This window comes from Hirundo rustica, chromosome 3 (assembly GCF_015227805.2).
Source record: "Hirundo rustica isolate bHirRus1 chromosome 3, bHirRus1.pri.v3, whole genome shotgun sequence".
Classification (NCBI taxonomy): Eukaryota; Metazoa; Chordata; class Aves; order Passeriformes; family Hirundinidae; genus Hirundo; species Hirundo rustica.
In genome coordinates, this window is record NC_053452.1 from 111,087,401 (window position 1) to 111,105,936 (window position 18,536).

At 43.1% G+C, this 18,536-nt stretch overlaps 1 protein-coding gene across 1 annotated transcript; it reads right to left on the minus strand.

Moving 5' to 3' along the window:
* Positions 1 to 7,890: 7,890 nt before the first annotated feature.
* On the minus strand, positions 7,891 to 15,474 carry ADGRF4 (adhesion G protein-coupled receptor F4). Its single transcript, XM_040059355.2, has 8 exons — positions 15,372 to 15,474; positions 14,964 to 15,000; positions 14,673 to 14,833; positions 13,418 to 13,699; positions 11,335 to 12,699; positions 10,456 to 10,497; positions 10,317 to 10,376; positions 7,891 to 8,087 (listed from the first exon to the last, which is right to left on the minus strand). The coding sequence occupies exons 1-8, from the start codon at positions 15,447 to 15,449 to the stop codon at positions 8,082 to 8,084; spliced, it is 2,031 nt and encodes a 676-aa protein (XP_039915289.1). The 5' UTR covers positions 15,450 to 15,474; the 3' UTR covers positions 7,891 to 8,081.
* Between the last annotated feature and the right edge of the window lie 3,062 nt (positions 15,475 to 18,536).

Sequence of the window (18,536 nt, forward strand, 5' to 3'; positions counted from 1 at the left end):
AAAATTAGTGCATGCCTAATCCATGCTAAAGTTCAAGATGATCAGCACATATGGGTGATTTTCTTTTTTTCTGAGAAAAGTTCACAGCCAGAAATTGCCTCAAGAATGTTAATTTAATCAGGTCACACTGACATTTTCCCCTAAAGAGAAATCAGATATGAAAAGTCACATCACCTCAAATTTCTAATGAAAACAAATACCAACAGCATAAAATGTTTGGCTGATGCAGCCATTGTACATGTGCAAAGATGAAATTGTGCATTAACTTGCCAAGACAAAAAGATATTTCCATTGTTCTGCCTAAAGAATTCTTTCAACCTTTTTCTAGCTAAGATGTGATTACATCTTAGAATGCAACAGGCAGTCCAATGACAGGGTACTTTAAAAAACCCCAAATAGCACAGAAAAATCTAGAAAACTGATTAAGAAAAAAGGGGTTTCTGAGAATATACTGAGAGTTCCAGAGGCAAATCAGCAGAACTGTATTTTAATACTAAGAAAAAGAGACAAATGTGTCAAGCATGGACAAAGGGGGAGAGTTGTGAATTAATTCTAACGTGTTTCTTGGGCATTTTTTTTTTTTAGATTAGACACATGTTGGCTAGATTTCAGTTACAGCTCCAGTCAGACAGGTACCAAACTGGTATCAGTTACTCCATGTGGAAAGAGCCTGGAGCAAATACAGGGATTGGGGAAGAAAATGGAGTGGAGATGGACTGACCTTCTAAAACCTCTGCTCATGCTTGCCCATAACACAGGAAGCAGAACTGGAGATGGCATTTGTCATTTGTAGGTCTCTAATTCATCTTTAAAGCTGTTAATATCTGAAAAAAAATAGTTAAGATTATGCCACAGTCTCAGGGGTGAAAAGCGTGTTATTTGGTTTAGGATTTGGTCAATAAAGAGAACAATTTTGTGTGTTTGTGGGTATTATTCCTTTGAATATGTAATTTTGTGGTTTAAAACCACTGTCTTTTGGATTTGCTTTGTGCAGCTGGCTGTGGTTAACAAATGAGGTTCTTCACAGGATGGAGGGCTCAGAGCTCACACTGCAAATTCCCCAGGGACCTGCGCTCACACCGATGAGAGGGTGAAAATCTATGACATTAAAACGACAGATTCCATTAGATTTGCACCTTCAGAGTCTGTCTTGTCAGGAGAAAGAAAGTGTGAATGTGCTGAGCAAGATGACTTTGACTTTTTTATAAAAGGCTTTTATCCAGGTCACGCAAGGAGTGCAGAGTTTTACCTGGGTGCTGCTCCCCGACCACGGGGATGCTCAGCCTGTCCCGGGCTCCTCCTTGGCTTCAACGGGAGTGCACAAGGTTGAAGAACACACAACGTTTTCCGTGTGACAGAGAGTCAGGCCACCTATTTCCAGAGGTGTTCAGCTCACACTGAGCAAAATGAAATGTGTTTCAGAGAGGGTTTTCAGCTCTGCACTGAGTACATTGAGTAAACAAGCTGAGAACTGAGAAGAACCTAAAACCACAGCCCATCTGAAACTCTACCACAAAGTTCCTGACAGAAAGCAGCAAACAGAAGGGGAAGAACAGCCACTGTTGGGTCCTCACTACAGCCAGGAAATACTGAACAAGGACTAAAAAACAGATTTTCATCTCAAATTCAACACTGTCAAAAGAGACAAAAAAATTGTTTTCACTGACTCCTCATCATATGAGTGCTTCCAGTTCTTTTGGTGGACTATTTTGAAGGGGGCAAAGGATCCCTCTGCTCCTCCCAGAAAATTCCTTTTTTGCTGATAATAAAAGAGCAAATCTCTAAAGCATTTAGATTTTTTAAACAAAATTTATGACTTCTTTGTAAGCAAAACGACTTTAATTTACTCTATTCCATGTTATTTTCATATTTCCATATTTTCCACATTATTTCCATCTTTAAAATCCTTCAGTCTGTCTTTAGGGAAAAAGGTTTTGCCTTCCTTTACCTCAGCCTCTCTGAGAAGCTACTGCCTGTATTTCTGAAGTAAAAAAAAAAAGTTTTTCCTCCTCTTCCTTAGATGCGTGCAGGCAGCAAACAATTGCATTGCTCTGGGGCCCCAGCCACACAAGCTCCAACAGATACCACAGGCTGTGCTGCTGGCCACAAATTGGGAAATTTTAATCCTATTAAAGGCATTTTGCTTAATTGGTAGAGTGATTTATTTAAAATGGCTCTACATATGCAAAGTCGTATAAAGACATTAACAAAAATAAATTATTCCAGGCACAGTCTCCATTGATACTGCATGAAGAGCAGTATTTTTTACTGCACAAAGGCTGTGCAGTGCATTTTTGATATATGTGCATACCTACATACACTTTTAAGTCTGGTGATAAAGCCAAAGAATAAATCTATCAGTTTCTATCTTTACCACTCCTTACTAAACAAACAAACAAACAAACGAATAAATATTAAGTTAATACACTGAGAAACATGTTGTTAGGGAAAAAAAAAATCATAAGCTTAATCCAAAAGCTGCTACAGAGATGTGCAACCTGAGGCAGACTGACCCTCCCCAAGATATTTCAGAGGCAAAACTCATAGAATTGGTGTCTTTCAGTCACCTTTCACCAGAAGCAACACAACCAGAATGACACAAAATTATTAACTAACAGGACCTCTGCAAGAAGAGAAGGTTGTGTGGGGCCCTCTTTTTCAGGAACTGCAGTGGTAGGACAAGGAGTAAAGGGTACAGACTGAAAGAGGAAAAATTTAGATTGGATATTAGGAAGAAATTATTTATTGTGAGGGTACTGAGACAAAGGTAAAGATTGCCCAGAGAAGCTGTGGCTGTCCCATCCCTGGAAGTTTTCTAGGCCAGGTTGGATGGGGCTTGGGGCACCCTAGGATAGAGGAAGGTGTCCCTGCCCATGGCAGGGGGTTGGAATTAAGTGATCTTTAAGGTCCCTTCCAATCCAAACCATTCCATGGTTCTAATTTTAGATTTTAACCAGCAATACAGGAAGCATTCCTTTAGAAAAAAGGAAACACATATTCATAAGGAGCACCACATTTTGCATGTTTATTCCTCATAAACACCCCACAGTGAAGCATCCTCCATGGGGGCTGCCTTCTGCTACTGCCAAACAGCTGCAGCACTCCAGATCACCTGGAGAGCTCCTTTTTCCTTGCAGGCTTTCACAGACATTCATTACAGGAAGAAGACCCAAATTCCTATTACTTTAACACAGCTTGTAAACTGATGGGTGCATTTGTGTACAAAATTAATTGTTCTGTCTACTACCAAAAATGGAAATCAATACAAATTCAATACAGCAACTCCTCTTCTGAAAGGGAAAAGACAGGTCAATCTATCAAAAGAAGCTTGAAAGGTGGTTTGATCACAGAAGAGCAGCCTCTGGTTTATCTCAGCAGTTACTTCTGGCTTAGAATATAAAAGCTTTAAAAAAGTATCAGTGAGCCTTTTCCCCAAAGCAGACATTTCCGAGACACTTAGGGCTTGGCAGTTGGTTTTAAAGGGAATTTTAGCGCTGATCGGCACACTTCAAAGTCAGCCTTTAAGTCTTGTCTTCAAAAGATCTTTTGACAGAGCCTGACACACATTATACTCCAGGGGGTTTACAGCTTATTGATAAAGAAGTCCAAATCCCCTGTTCCAGTGGCCCATCCCTGCTCTGCCCCGCAGCAGATAACCGGGGGATTTCTGCTGCACCTCTGCAGCTGCACAGACGAAGCCCCTGGGCTCTCTGCAGCCAGCAGGGATTAAGATAACAGTTTGTAATAATGCAGGAGAAATCCAGGCTGTCCCAGGGCTCCCAACCCAACCATCTCAGCAATGTGGGAGATTTTCAGCTGCAGCGCGACATAAACGAGGATTGCATGAGTAATTGTCATTACCCAGGAAAAAAGGGACCATTTACTGTGGAAACAGCAGAGATGCACAGAGCAGGGGGAGGGACTTCATGGGATTTAAACAGGCCAGGGGTGCCCCAAGCCCAGTTCTGTTCCTTTGTAACACAAAAAGTCAGGATTAAATATTGACAGCACTGGGGCATTTCTGGGGGAAGATAAACACTCTTAAGAGCAAGGATGTGAGCCAAAGATACTACTGACGAGCAGCAGGGTGTAATAAAAACGTTGGCATCGATGCAGGTATGCTGAAAGAAAGCTTCCTTTTCCAGAGAGCTCTGCCTAGAGAGGGTCACCTCTAACCCCAGAAATTCACATTTCTATCAACACTGCACTGGGAAGGACAGCCTGGGACAGGGATCAAGTGTTGAGGCCACCAGGGACCATTTTACAGGCTGGGGATCTGCCCTGACACCCCTGCACCGAGCCCAGTAATTGGTGTTTACTGAGAGCCTGTTTAGCAACACCAGGGTAAGGAAAACTCACTGCTTCACAAAACACTCCTCTATTAACCTTCATAAACAAGGGCATTTAAAGCCAAATTCAAGCTAAATATAGCTCCATCTTCCAAGAGTCCAGAAATTGCAACAGTCTGCCTGTTCCCTGCCCAGAGACGCTGCAGCATGAATAGAAATTACATTATAAAACTCAGCTTGCACTGCCCAAGGGTTGGAATGATCTTGCTAATCAATCCATTTTTCAACACTTAATCCTCAAACAGCCCAAAGAGATGATTTATTACTGGTCTCAACCTGAAACAAAAGCACCCAAAGGGTACATAATACGTCTTAGATGTGGGTTGAAGAGCTATAATTAAAGATTGATGCTTAAGTAGGCAAAAGAGAACAGAGCTTTTCAAGTTTGGCACTGCTGTACAAATAAAAGTGCCATTCCAACGACTGGCTGCAGTTAAGTAAATAAATAGACCTCAGATTATGTTTTCCAGTTGTGAAAAAGACCAGCCTTAGCACATGGCTGCAGTAATTGGTGACAGATGAACTATTTTTGTCAGATCAGAAGGGACATGCACCTTTTCCCAGAGCCTGAAGTAGCCCCAGGGTGTCACTGGAGCCAGGCTGAGTTTCAGATACAAGGGGAAACCGAGGGGCCTGAAGGAACACAGAGTGTCCAGCCACACCTGATCTGAAACACAGATGGCATGTAAACATGTTCACAAGCTTTACACCATTAGAAAGGTTCCTCTGTTGTGTCCAGATGGAAGTTACTGAAGAAAAACACCTCCAACCACAGTGTTCAGAGAGAAACCATGGAAAGATTTAATTACATTAAAATCTAACAGGGAAGTTAAAATTCTAAATTCCAGTGTAATTTTACAGAATGACAGAATGGGTCAGGCTGGATGAGACCATAGTGGGGTCATCTGGTCCAACATTCCCGCTCAAGCATCATCCCAGAGCACATTGCACAGGATTGTGTCCAGATGGTTCTGGAATATCTCCAGTGTGGGAGACTCCACACGCTCTCTGAACACTCAGTTCATTGCTCACTCACTGCACAGCAAAGTTCTTCCTCGAGTTCAGCTGGAATTTCCTGTGTACCAGTATCAATTTGATATTGATTGTGCCCTGTTTGAGAGAATGAAAATAAAAATAATCTGCTTTATAATACAGAATATGTTAGAAACTGTGCACTACATAATCATCATTGCCCTGCCTGCAGGGTACAAATGGGACATCTGACCTGGTAGGGGCAGGGAAAGGGAATTCTGGTGAGTTTAGAATTTTGACCCGATGGCATTCACAGATGTCTGTGCTAAAAATATATTCCCATCATGCTGCTGGCCTAAACAAAACCACTGAAATGAGCCAGAGAAGGAGGCAGTGCTCCCCAAGGGGCCCTTTCCGGGGAGCACATCCACCAGGGAGTTGAGGAGCATCCTCACTGTGGGGCAGGAGGTGAAATAGTGCTGCATGTCCCAAACTGTGCTTTCCCCCTGAAATGAGACTTAACTGTGGAAGGACACGGCCCTGCAGACCCTGTTTGTGTAGCCATGTGCTTGGAAAGCAGTGGGATGTGCAAGGGATTGTGACACCTTGGCAAGGAGGGCACCGGGGTTTGCAGGTCTCACCGCTTTGGCAGCCAGGGTGGAACAGCTCCAATCAAGCTCCTGCACATCGAGTTGTCCAACTGTCCCACACAACACTGACGTTATTAAGCTGTTGCTACACAGATAATTTGTGAAACTGGCAGAATTCCAGCTCTGGTGATTCCCTCTCCTCAGCTGCAATTACAGCTGGGCTGTCAGCCCATGGCATTCAGAGAAATACCAGTTTACAGTCCACGAAGGACAGCTACAGCTTTCACCCCTCAAATACATTTATTCATGAAATTCTCCTGCACAGTTTAAGTTTGGGATGTTAAAAATACAAGTTGAGTCCTCCTCCTCATCCTGGACCATGAAGTGGCTCTCTGTAAAGCTCTCCCACCCCTGCTATTTTTAAATACCTAAATGACCATAAAACACAGGGGAAAACACTGATATGTGCCAGGTGCCAAAAATAAGCACCATGCTTCAAACATCCTTTGTAAAACAGCAGATGAAACAGATTCCTTTCATGATGCTTTTGCTGGGGCAAGACTCCTGCTGAATTTCCTGGGATTCTGGAAGGGTTGTGTGTAACAAAGGAAGCCTGATCTGAGACCATCTATAAATTCCACTGTTTAACAGACTGGTTTAACATGCACACATGTGAGAGGAGGGTGAGAGCTGGGTTGTGGCAAGTTTTCTTAAATTTTCAGGTGCTATAAATATTCCAATCATTTCATTAATAAAATGACACCAAGAAGCAGACCTTGAGGCAATGGTCTTTTAAAATTTGTTAGAGCAGCACACAGACGCAGTTTGAATAAAGCTCTCCAAAGTGCAGATGGGCTGTGTGAAAGGAGCAGGGATGGACTCCTGTAACAAGACCAGAGTCTACAGGGAAAGAAGAGAGGAAGCAACAGAGTCCTGAGGACAAGAAATGCCCCATAACTCAGGCACAGCTCTGCCCTCCAAACCCTCCTCAGCTTCTCCCACCAGAACATCTGGCTGTGGGTTTTTCCATGCCAGGGCATTTTTCTCCTTCATCAGTAAAGGCTTGTTGATGACATTAAACTGAGCTATTTTACTTAAGTCTTCTATATTTCAAATGTACGTGAAGCCACATGGGTTTAAGTGATTTCTGACTTGAGGGCATTTATTTACATTTTTGGTAGAGAAGGATAAGTACCACTTGTTAGAAACAATGACAAAATTTCAACTTTATTTTCATTTGAAATTTCAATTTATCCTTACAAGAGTCATTAATGCTTCTATCAAACTCTTCATTAGAAAGGGTTTCTCAGAACAAGGACAGATTTTCTAATTAAACCAAATACCCAAACTCACATAGAGAAATAATCTCCTTTGTTAGGGCATTATGTCCATCCACTTGATTCAGCTCGGCTTGCTTTCCCACATCTAAAGTGGGAAACTGATTATTTGCAGCATCCTCTTTCTTGTTTATCTCTGTCATTGTCTTGCAGGACAGGGAAAAGAATGAAAATTCTGTCCTGACACATCAGAAAAGGGCTTTGTACAATTCCTCTGACACAAGAACTGAGATGGAGACAACAAATATTGGGAGGGAGAGAACAGCTGCAATGCAGAAACAGAGCTGTCCATCAGTCTGGGAGGACAAATGGAAATGATGAATACAGTAGCAACCAACAGAATCGGTTTTGTTCAAAAGACAGCCAAAATCAGCTATATAGTGCTCAACATTTGTACATCACATGAAAAATTAAATAATTTTGGAACAGCTCCATATACTGTACAGCTCCTTATCGCACTGCCAGAAAAAAAACAAGCAAAGAATAAAAGAAGAAAGAAATTGAAGCACTGAAATGGCAAACAAGGACAAACTCTCCTCACAGCAGTTTTCACAAAGGTGAGAAACAAGCTTTATGTTTCAGCATGTTTGTGTTTCAGCACTGGCTGCATGGCCAAGGGCTGCAGCAGCACTGATGGTTTCCTGCTCCTGACAGTAGGTTCAGGGCCTTTTCTCTTCTGGTTTTCATGATGCTTCCTGTGGTTGTGCCCCAGACAGTGCTGTCCATGCTCTGAGCTGGTCAGGCTCTTCAGCTCCCCTCAAACCAGCATCTCTCTGCAAGAAGTGCTCCTTTTCCTCTTGCTGGTCAGATCCACTGAAGACAACAGTCCACTGCTAGGACTAGGAGGGAAAACAATCAGGTCAGATTACAGGAATCATCTGTGGAGGTGGAGGGTCCATTTCAAACAGGAGGTGCCTCAGCATCCTGTGAGAACCATCACAAGCTCGTCACCTTAAAATGCGACCCACAGGAAAGGTTCCTGAAGGTCTGGGGAAACTCAGAGACCTGAAGCAAGAATCTGCATAACCCTTCCAGTGTTTGACATTGGCCATTAAACCCCCAGATACAGAGTTCCATGCTGGGCCCCTCAGGTCAGGGAGAGCATTGAGGGGCTGGAGGAGGTCAAGAGAAGGGAACGAAGCTGGGGAAGGCTCTGGAGCACAAGTCTGAGGAGGAGCAGCTGAGGGAGCTGGGAAAGGGGCTCATCCTGGAGAAAAGGAGGCTCAGGGGAAACCTTCTGGCTCTGCACAACTCCCTGACAGGAGGGGACAGCCAGATGGGGGTCAGGCTCTTTTCTCAAGTAACAAGAAACAGGACAAAAGGAAATGGTCTCAACTTGTGCCAGGGGAATTTAGATTGGATATTAGGAACAATTCCTTCACCAAAAGAGTTGTCAACCATTGGAACAGGCTGCCCAGGGCAGTGGTGGAGTCACCATCCCCGGAGGAAATCAAAAGTCACGTAGGTGTGACCCTTGGGGACATGGTTTAGTGGTGGGTTTGGCAGTGCTGGGTTCATGGTTGGACTCAACCTCAGCGGTCTTTTCCAGCCTAAACAATCCAATGATTCTGAAGCTCTCTGAAACAAGACTTTTTTTTTTTTTTTTTTTTCCTTTTTAGCAATCATCTCAGGTGTGGACCAACTTCTCCAGCTCTAATGAGTCAAACCCAAGTTTACAAAAGTGGATGACTCACATCTTTCCCCTCTGTTATGCCACAGTAAACACCTACACGTGGTTTCTTCCACCCAACTGAGTGACAACATCAACCCAAATTCCTAGGCACACACAGCCATGGTTTCCACATCAAGTTTTACCCAGTGAGATCACTCAATATTTTTATCAAATGTTGCTGAGTCATGGGGATTTGTGATATTTCCAAAGCTGTTGTTTCCAAACTATTATGCTGGTGGTATCTTGAGCAAATTTTAACTTTCAAATTTTCAATCCTGACCTAATGTGAAACATCTTTATTGGAACTTCCTGGATCTATAAAAGAATTGTAATCTCAAAGTTTCACAGTCTCTCCTGCCCCAAATGACCCCAATGCTGGTTTCAGAGAGGAGGAATAGTTGCCTTAACCCCTCTATTTTCCCCTCATAAACCACGTACATTTGAACACACAGTCACTGGAAGACCCTCTGCAGCTTTCTATACAAGGATCAGAACTGAGTAGTAGACTGGAAAAAAAGCAAAGAAATTATATTTCCCATGTCCAAACTGGGCTGACAGAGTTTCTTTTGACAGACAGAAAAACACTGCAGGTAGTTCTTGAGACACCTAAAGGGCACTCCCTTTTATAAATATTGTGTGAAACCGCTAAATCTTTGGTACCAAAAAGAAATCTAAAGACAACAACAAAAGGTTTCCAGCAGAGATAGGAAGTACCACCTCAGTGATGTCAACACTTAAATTCTGCCAAAGTCTTTGAAAAAAGTTTCTAAAACACAGTTTGTTTCCTTAAGGTTGAAACACTGCTTTTAATAAATTGTTCTGATATTTAAAAGAACCTCAAGCTCTCATGAGTGCACATCAATTAGCACCAAACACACTGGCTGGGCTCTGAGTGGTTTCCATCCCTCAGATAAAAGCAGAACAAACCTCTGACACCCCAAAGGAGCTCTGCTGGCATACAGATCCATATTTTTGTGAAGGCAGCGAACAGGTCATTTTACTGGGAATTCTGATTCCTAATTCTGTTCCTTCCTTTTTCAGCGACCTTAAAGTAAATTTAATTCACATATGGGGAAAAAAGGTTACTGGCACTGTTTACCGAAAGGGCTGTGACATCTGCAGGTGAAGAGATTAGATTAAAATACCACTTTTAAATTTGTAACCACAGCCGTAGTTTATGTAGCAGTCACAAAATATATTGATTGCCACTTCTGATATTTAGAAGCTTAATATCCTGGGCAGACTTTTGAGATACCTGTATGTCCTTCAGCAAGAATTTATATTTGAGCAATGTTACATGGTGTAAGATGTAGTGGATGGTTCCATTCTTCTGATATACAAATAAGGTTTGTACATTGGTAAATTAGCCATTAACGGGAAAATAATTAAATTTTACCTTTTCTAGACCCCACTTTCGCCTTGATGAAAGGCAGTTCATCCTTAAGGCTTCTCTTGTCTGCAGATTTAAATAAAAAACATTAAAGGGACCAGTTTCTCAAGGTATAGAAAATGTCCATATAATTCAGAAAAAGTACCTTTCTGTCCAGAAGTGTCCCAAACAACAGGATGAAGAATCCCTAAGAAATTGCAAAACCAGTTAACAAAACCAGCATAACCACATGATAATTCTTAAGTGTTTCTAGTTGTCTTTTCATTAAGGAGAGATCTCATCACCTGTGATTCAGGGAACAGCAATGCACAAAATGGGTTTATCCACCCAGGTCACGCGGGCTCTCTGGGAACATCAGGAATGGATATAACCTGTGTTAATCCTGACGATGAACTGGACTGATGGGTAACAAACCAGGACTTTCTCAGCCCACTCAGTGCAGCCTGAGCCAAGAAGAGCTAAGGCAGACTGGCTGTGCAGCAGTGCATCTCTGGGTGTTTATGATGATGAGTTAATCAAAACCATGGAAGTAGTTACGGAATGAAACAGTTTGGGTTGGAATTGACCTTAAAGGACATCCAGTTCCAACACCCTGCCATGGGCAGAGACACCTTCCACTATACCAGGCTGCCCAGAGCCCCATCCAGCCTGGTCTTGAACCTCCCCAGGGATGGGGCATCCACCTGTGCCAGCATCATCTTTACTGGAAGGGAGAATCTTTTATTGACAAGGATCAGACATCTTTGCAGTTATGGACATTAACTGTATATTTTACATATAACAGAAATTAATCATGGGATTGATTCTTCATTCCACTTCAAACCAGACCAGCTTGCTCCATTACCCATCTGCACCTAAAACAACAACCCTTGTAGGTGTACCGTGGGAAAGCACCATGTGGAAGGAAAAGGTGAGATCCTGCTTTTCACACACAACACCTGCTGCCAGCCCTCTTAGAGCAGATACCTTTATGCCAGGCTCAAGTTCTGAGCACACACACTACTCCCAGTGTCCCAGAGCTTACCTGGAAGCCATTCAGCAGTGCAAACATGATGTGGAAGGCCAGAGAGCGGCTGTCGATAATTGTCGCTAATCCAAACCCCCAGGTGAGGCCCAGCAGAGGTGTCAGAAGGGCAACGTTTTTGCTGACTCGGATCATGCTGCTCAAATCTTGGGACTTGCAGCCATCTCCAATGGAGGATCTCCCAGTCTTCACCACAACCACGAGCACCACAATGAGATTCATAACAATGATGCTCAGGGCAGGTACAACAAAGGCCAAAAGGGCTTTTGTCTCATACCAATTGAGCCAGCAGGCTCCACTCCTTAAATACCCATTTTTTGGTTCAGTAATAGCAACAGTGAGGATAGATATGACCAAGGGACATCCATATCCAATAGAGAATGCTGCAGCTAGGAAAACAGATCTTGTTATCTTAAAAAAAATAAATAATAATCCATAGAGAATCAAGAGGCCCAGGGTAAACATCCAAAAAAACAGGGCAAGATAGAAAAAGTGAAGGAAAAAAGTGGCTGCCACACACAGCTGGTAGTTTAGGGCTGTATTGTGCACAATGGCTGCCAGGATGAACAGGACATCAGCGACGAGAAGCGAGGCAGCGATGTTGACCAAGCAGAAGTGGCGCATGTAGGTTATTTCAGTTTTCGTGACGTGGTGCCAGACCACAGCCTCGACGACAAGGCAGAGGACCAGGCTGAAAATGGACAGGCCCAGGCCCACCCGCGTGATGTAATCCAGCGCCGCGCTCCGCGGCGCGGCCGGGGCCATCAGGATGGAGAAGGATCTGTAGGTGCGGCGCCGGTGGGCGCAGACGCAAACCACGGCGGTGACGTTGTGGGCGCGCACCTGGCACGCCCCGGGATCCCAGCGCCGCTCGGCCGAGTGCCACGCCACGCACTGAGCCCCCGCCTGCTCCAGCTTGTTCAGCTTCTCAAAGGTGAGCAAAACGTTCTGGAGCTCCTCCGGCAGTGACACCGACAGCACCATCCCGTTCACAAAAGCGGGGTCCAGCTGTTTGGTCTCTAGGACGGCTCCGAGCGTTGGAAGTGCAACGCTGATGGCTTTGGAAGCCTCGGGTAACCTCAGAAGCTCTTCTTCTGGAATCACCACATGCCCGGTGACATTGCCTGTGCTATTGAACTCCATGGAAAAGTCAAAGCTCTTTCCTGAAGTGTTTCTGTGTATGCTGTAGCCTTTGGTAGCGATGAAGGGCTCCTGGATACTTTCTGATCCATTTCTTAGAAGAAGTTTCCCAGCAAATAAATTCACCGAGTCCAGTAATATTGAACCAGCATTTCTGTCCTTCACAAAAGCCCAGTTGGAAATGACGGAGCTGTTCAGAATATGGTTTGCTATCCTGCTGTAGCTCTGAAACAAACAAGCAAAATAGAATTTGCTTGATGTTAGAAGAAACTAAATATTATTCTCCTGGCAGTGCCTCAGAAAAAGCTCATTTAATTCATGAGTGATTTCTATGAAAAGGTATAATCCTTTTAACAATGAATATGTTCCCATGATCCATCCCAGTCAAACCCAAACATCTCATTACTAGAATTGTCCTATCCTCTTCATATCCTACATCAAAAGGTGATCGGAGAAGTAAATTTAAAGCAAAAAGGACACCCTAATTCAATTCCAGATGCTGACCCACAATGCAGGTCTGATTTTTACCACCCTCTCTGTATTTCTTCCCCCACTCTCTGATTTCTGAGTTCATCAGGGAAAGATCTCAGCTGTTATTGTACAACACGTGACAATACTGCTGCATGTCAGCACCTCCAGGGCTGCCTTCCCTACAGTGTCATACTCTAGAAATTAATTGTTCCTTGTACTGTTATCACATGCCTATAACAGCAGTTCCTGAAAACCTTTGCTTTTAAAGAAATTTAATTCCACAGTCAACTTCCATCACACATGAATAAGTCAAAAAGCTCATCTCACAACAAAATATCCCACTCTGGAAACTCTTTTCAGGTGATCTATGTGTGACTTGCAGCCACCATTGGTCAGTGGTCATAAGGACAAAATACTTTTGGATGCTCTGTAAAGCTCAGAAGCACCTCCCAAAGCAAATAAAAGTAAATACCTGCATTTTTCCTCTAGTGACATTCTCTGATAGCAGCAGGGAAATTTTCTTTAGCAATTCCACTATATCAGCAATGTTTCCTGGGATGGCTGGTGAAGACAGGATATCTGGGATGATGCATGAAAAATCAGCTTGGCAGCTCTGATTCCCAGCACCAAAATGTTTTGCTCCATCTCCAGGCTTCCCATGCCCTAGCTTTCCTCCTCCTACAAAAGGAAGATGTGCTCCAGCACCATCACCGTGTCCTCCAGAGCAAGGGAGGAGTTCACTTCGGGAGATCCTCTGGAGGGAGGAAACAGATTTGAGACAATCAATGAAAATAATGAAAATGAAGCCACAGTGAGAACTAGGCAAGAGATGCAGAGCTGGGTGTGCAGAGAAGGTGCCAGATGGACTGAAACCCAGGACCAAAGCTCACCTGAGAATATCATGGTTGTACTACACACATGAAAGAAGGAGCAAGAACTAAATGCAGTGTTTTATTCTTGAAGTGATTTGATTAAGGATCTTGCAGCAGAGGAGAATTTGTCATAAATCATCAGATTATTACATGCATTGATGTTGTTCTTGCCTCAGTTTCATCCTACTGTGTTCTTATCTTGGTTTAGATCCATGTGAGGAACACCAGCCAAGTGAACAAAGCAACTTCATTTCTGAATTATGTTTCCACACAAGAATCTCCTAATTTCCTATCACCTCATTTAAGATTATTGTGAAAGAACCAGAGCAAAGTCTGATGAGGAGTGGTTGAGGGAACATTCAGCCTGAAAGAAAGGAGGCTCAAGGGGGGACCTTATCACTATTACATGAGGTAATAGTGAGGTGGGGGTCACAGTCTTCTCACAGGTAAGAAGTGACGGGACAAGAGGACATGGTCTCAAGACACATCAAGGGAGATTTAGATTGGAAATTAGGAAAAGTTTTTGAAAGAGTGGTCAGGCATTTGAACAGGCTGCCCAGGAAAGTGATGGAATCACAGCTTCTGGACATGCTCAAAACAGGTGCGGAGGTGGCACTTGAGGATGTGGTTCAGCAGTGGAATGGAGGTGCTGAGCTAATGGTTTCACTCAACGGTCTTAGAGGCCTTTTCACACCTAAACAATTGATTGCACAAAGTCAGAGCCTGTTATCAAAATATTCTGTGACTTAGGATCCCATCTCCCTTTGCTCAAGACTGAAAGCACATGGAAGGAGGGTCTGTTTTTGCAAGAAGTTACAAGCACAGGCCAAAGTAGGTGCACAACAGCATCCTCACCTGAAAAAGAGACTGAACATCCAGGCTTGCGCAGGCATCTGACAACATGCGCCACTTTCTGTCTTCACAGACAAAACTTGTCTCCCCATGGAAGGAGGGAGAGCAAGGCTGAATACAAATTGCTCCGTTATCTTGGCAGGGAATGAGATTTATACAGGCATCTGGAAAATAAACCAAGCAGACACTGTTACAAGGTGGAAGACAGCTTACCATGGTCTGTGATTGAGTATCAGGGGTGTAAAGCATTGATAAGTGATAACATCTCACAAAGCATTAACCAAGGCACTGTACCTTGCTCATCACCAGGCTTTGATTCATTACTGAGAACCTGAAAAATAAGAAGTGGAGCGTTGAGTGAATGCTTACATAAATAAGTAAAAGATGACTTCTTGGTACAAACCAGAAAGGGTTTCAAGAGGAAAATAGTCCTTTTGAGGTCCAGAATGCAGAGCTTGTGGCCCTTTGCTCATACAGACCAACTGAGAACTCTCAAAGTCTGCCTCTATATATGAAGCCTTCAGTTGGACCCTGATACTGAAGTGACACTCTGAGCTCGTGCACAGGATCTCAGATGAGGGAGTTGTTTATGATGAGGGTGGTGAGACACAGGCACAGGCTCTCCAGAGAGGCTGTGGCTGCCCCATCCCTGGAAGTGGTCACTTGATGGGGATTTGAGCAGCCTGGTCTAGTGAAACTTACCCTGGGAGTGGTGTGTGGCACAGCCAGGAAGAAGTGTGCAGCCCAAAGGAGCAGGCAGTGGATCACCCTCACATCCATCACCACTCATTTGCTGATTTCCTCCTGGAAGAAAGATGTTAAAGAAGTTTAGACATCTCTGCTTCCACTTTTTGAACACTGTCTGATTACTTACTAGTAAAATAGCAGCTAAACCTATGCCAGAGACTGTCCTTACTGGGCTTGCAAGGTGATTTTCAGGCATTGATAATTCATTACCTTTACTGAGAATGACAAAAAAAAAAAAAAACCAACAACGAAGTGTTCAACACTGTAAGTGACTGCATTAATAATTTACAGGCTGGAGAGCTTATTAAATCAGTTTAACCTGTGGGTCCCTTTTGAAGTGATTTAAGACAGTCTCATCTCCACTGGGTCCAATGCTCTGCTCTCCCTGGGCAGTTCCTGCCATGTGAGTAAGAAACATGGGCAGTCAGGGCCCAGAAATCAAAATATGATAAACAAGAGCCAGAGTGATTTCCTTCACAGAGAGAATGAGACCTCTACTCTCTCCATGATGTTTCCCACAGTCCTTAATAAAAGCTAAACATCCTGGGATGCAACTCGTTACAGGCATATTTGTTGGAGAAAAATAATCCAGCGAAGGGAATGAAGGACAAACAACGTGATACATGAAATCTGATTATTAGATGATAGACATATCCAAGGCAAAAGCAACAGCTGCTGTGGGTTCAGAAGAATTGAGACACTGATCTTCTATCACCACAAATATAAGTAGATTAATTTAATTAAAAAAAAAATCAAAAAATATTCATAAAAGTCAGTGAGCTAAACCACTAAAGCAAGAAGCAAATGCACAGTGGCAAAACAGGACGATCTCAAGAGAAGGCAACATGAAAAACCTCATCAAATTATCAAGCCTTGAGAGGAGCCCCTCAATTTTCCCCCTGAAACGTACTCATCAGCACAGATGATGCTGATTAGAAGCAGAAGGGGTCCTGCACTGGGAGAGCAGAGATGAGTTTTCCCATGCAGAGGCTCCAGGCTCTCCCATCTGACAGCATCAAAGGCCCAGGCACACAGCTGCCCCTTTCATCTGTGATGTTTGTCCACTGTGCTATGTTTTTAGACCTGTAGGTTTATTACTTAATAATGAAATTACCATAAAAGTAAGAGTTCAACTAATGCACTGAATTTCTAAGGTAGGTCTTAAGGAGAAACTCATGCTAGCCTCTGAATTCAGCTGTTAATATGAAAAGCATTTTCTGGGTTAAAAGCTAGCAGCTACTAGCTCTTCTAAGGAAATAAAATGGATCAGGAGAAGCGAAGCAAAGCAGAGTATTTGGATCAGTATCGCCAAAGAACAGGAGATGGCTGGGGAACACCTACAGGTTTGGGGTGAAAGGCTGTACCAAATTCTTTTCTGATTTCTGCAGTCATTAAATGCTTTTTGTGCGCTCGTAGCCCTAATTCTGTTCCACAGCTCGGAATCCTTGAGCTCATCGTGTCTCCCCATTAATTAATTCACATTAACTTTGTATTTAACCACGGGTGCAACTCCACCTAGGGCTGTTACCTCTGAGTGAGACAGAAATCTGGGACATCTCCAGGTATCTCAGGCTCACCGAGACACCGGCCCCTGCCAGCAGTGAAACACTGAGCTCGCTCAGCTGCATTGTTTGACTCATCCTGGAAACCACCCAGTCCCAGCACTGCAACAACCTGCCAAGGCAACCACTGTGCAGCTGGAGAAACTCAGGGCAAAACAAGCAAGCAGCAAGTCACTGTTGCTTTAGGAAAAACCATGGGTGTAGTGACACTGAGCCACGTGAAAGCATAAACAGAGAGAGGATGATTTATCTCTTATCATAAACTATCTACTGCCAATAATCCCTGCCTTTGTAAGAAGCTGTAAGCATGATACTCCTCTTTTCCAGAGGTTTCTGCTCCATCAGGACAGAGGTACATGAGCAGCTGAGGTGTAAATACCATTTCATGTGAAAAGGACTTTCTAGTAAAGGGACACATCCACACCCAGCTCAAGATATTGCCATCAGCTGATGATCCTCCTTCTCCAGTTCTTTTCAAAGCCCTCAACAGAGGGGAAAGAGCAAGGAGAGAGTGGATGGGCAGGGGTTACAAGAGAAGAAAGAGTCTCTTAAAACAGCAAAAAATTTAAAAAATTGATATTGAATTCTAAAAGTAATCCGTATGTTGGTTATTGTTCACAACCTTACATTCAAATCCCTTACTCTGTCTCTCCTCTTGGTGTAAAATGGAAGTATTTTGTAAAACTCTACAGAACTATCCTCCTTTCCTCCACCCCAAGCATATTCTTGATTTTAACTACTGGCAGGATGCACTGCATAGCAATTTGGCCCCTCATGGCACAGGAAACAGAGGGATCTGTCCAAACGATGACAACTATGGGAATTATACCCCCCTCCAATGCCGGACCCAAAGTCTCTGACCAAAGGGTCCTTCATGACCTGGAGTCACCTCTCTCCTCCCTCCACTACTCCAAGAAAAAAAACTACAGTTAAGTTCTTAGGGAAAAGTATCTTGCATTAAAAAAAATTACAAGCACAGCTTTTACATTTATACTGACCTTGCAGTAATTTGCTTGAGAAATATATTTCCCCAAACACTACAAACTCGCAACTTTAACATTTATTTGAAGTATTAAACCCATTATTACAGAACCTTATCTATTGGTTTTAGGGCTTGAATGGTCACATAGTTTACTTAAAACTCAATAAACCACCATAACATGATAACCTGCCATTGCTACCAAGCAAGTTAAGACTGCAGCAGGAGGCTTTAGTGTTATCCAAGGATAAAAAGTAAAGCTCTTAATTCTTCAGGACAGTGTTAGTTGTATTTTTAAAGGAATCATAGTTGGAAAGTGTAGCTTTAAGTGAAGCAAGTTCTAAGAGGAGAGTAATCCTTATATATAGCTGTAAGAAAACCTCAAATTTTCTTAAAATTGACAACACTGATTAGAGACCAATTACAAAACCACAAGGAAAAAAACAACCGAGGTTAATTAAAATATCTAATTATTTTCACAGATGTAAAGAGAATATAAAACTGAGGAAAGAAGTGCCGAGCAAAGACAGCCTTAGCAATTAAATGCTTTTTAGATTATAAATTAACCAATTTCACAGC

What these genes read in the sequence shown, in the direction of transcription:
- ADGRF4 (XM_040059355.2), bottom strand. Translation starts at nt 15,449, where the DNA reads ATGGATGTGAGGGTGATCCACTGCCTGCTCCTTTGGGCTGCACACTTC. An exon ending in ATGTTCAGTCTCTTTTTCAG is followed by an intron (nt 13,700 to 14,672) that starts GTGAGGATGCTG and finishes TCCTCCCTCCAG; the next exon opens with AGGATCTCCCGAAGTGAACT. An exon ending in GGACACTTCTGGACAGAAAG is followed by an intron (nt 10,377 to 10,455) that starts GTACTTTTTCTG and finishes TTAAATCTGCAG; the next exon opens with ACAAGAGAAGCCTTAAGGAT.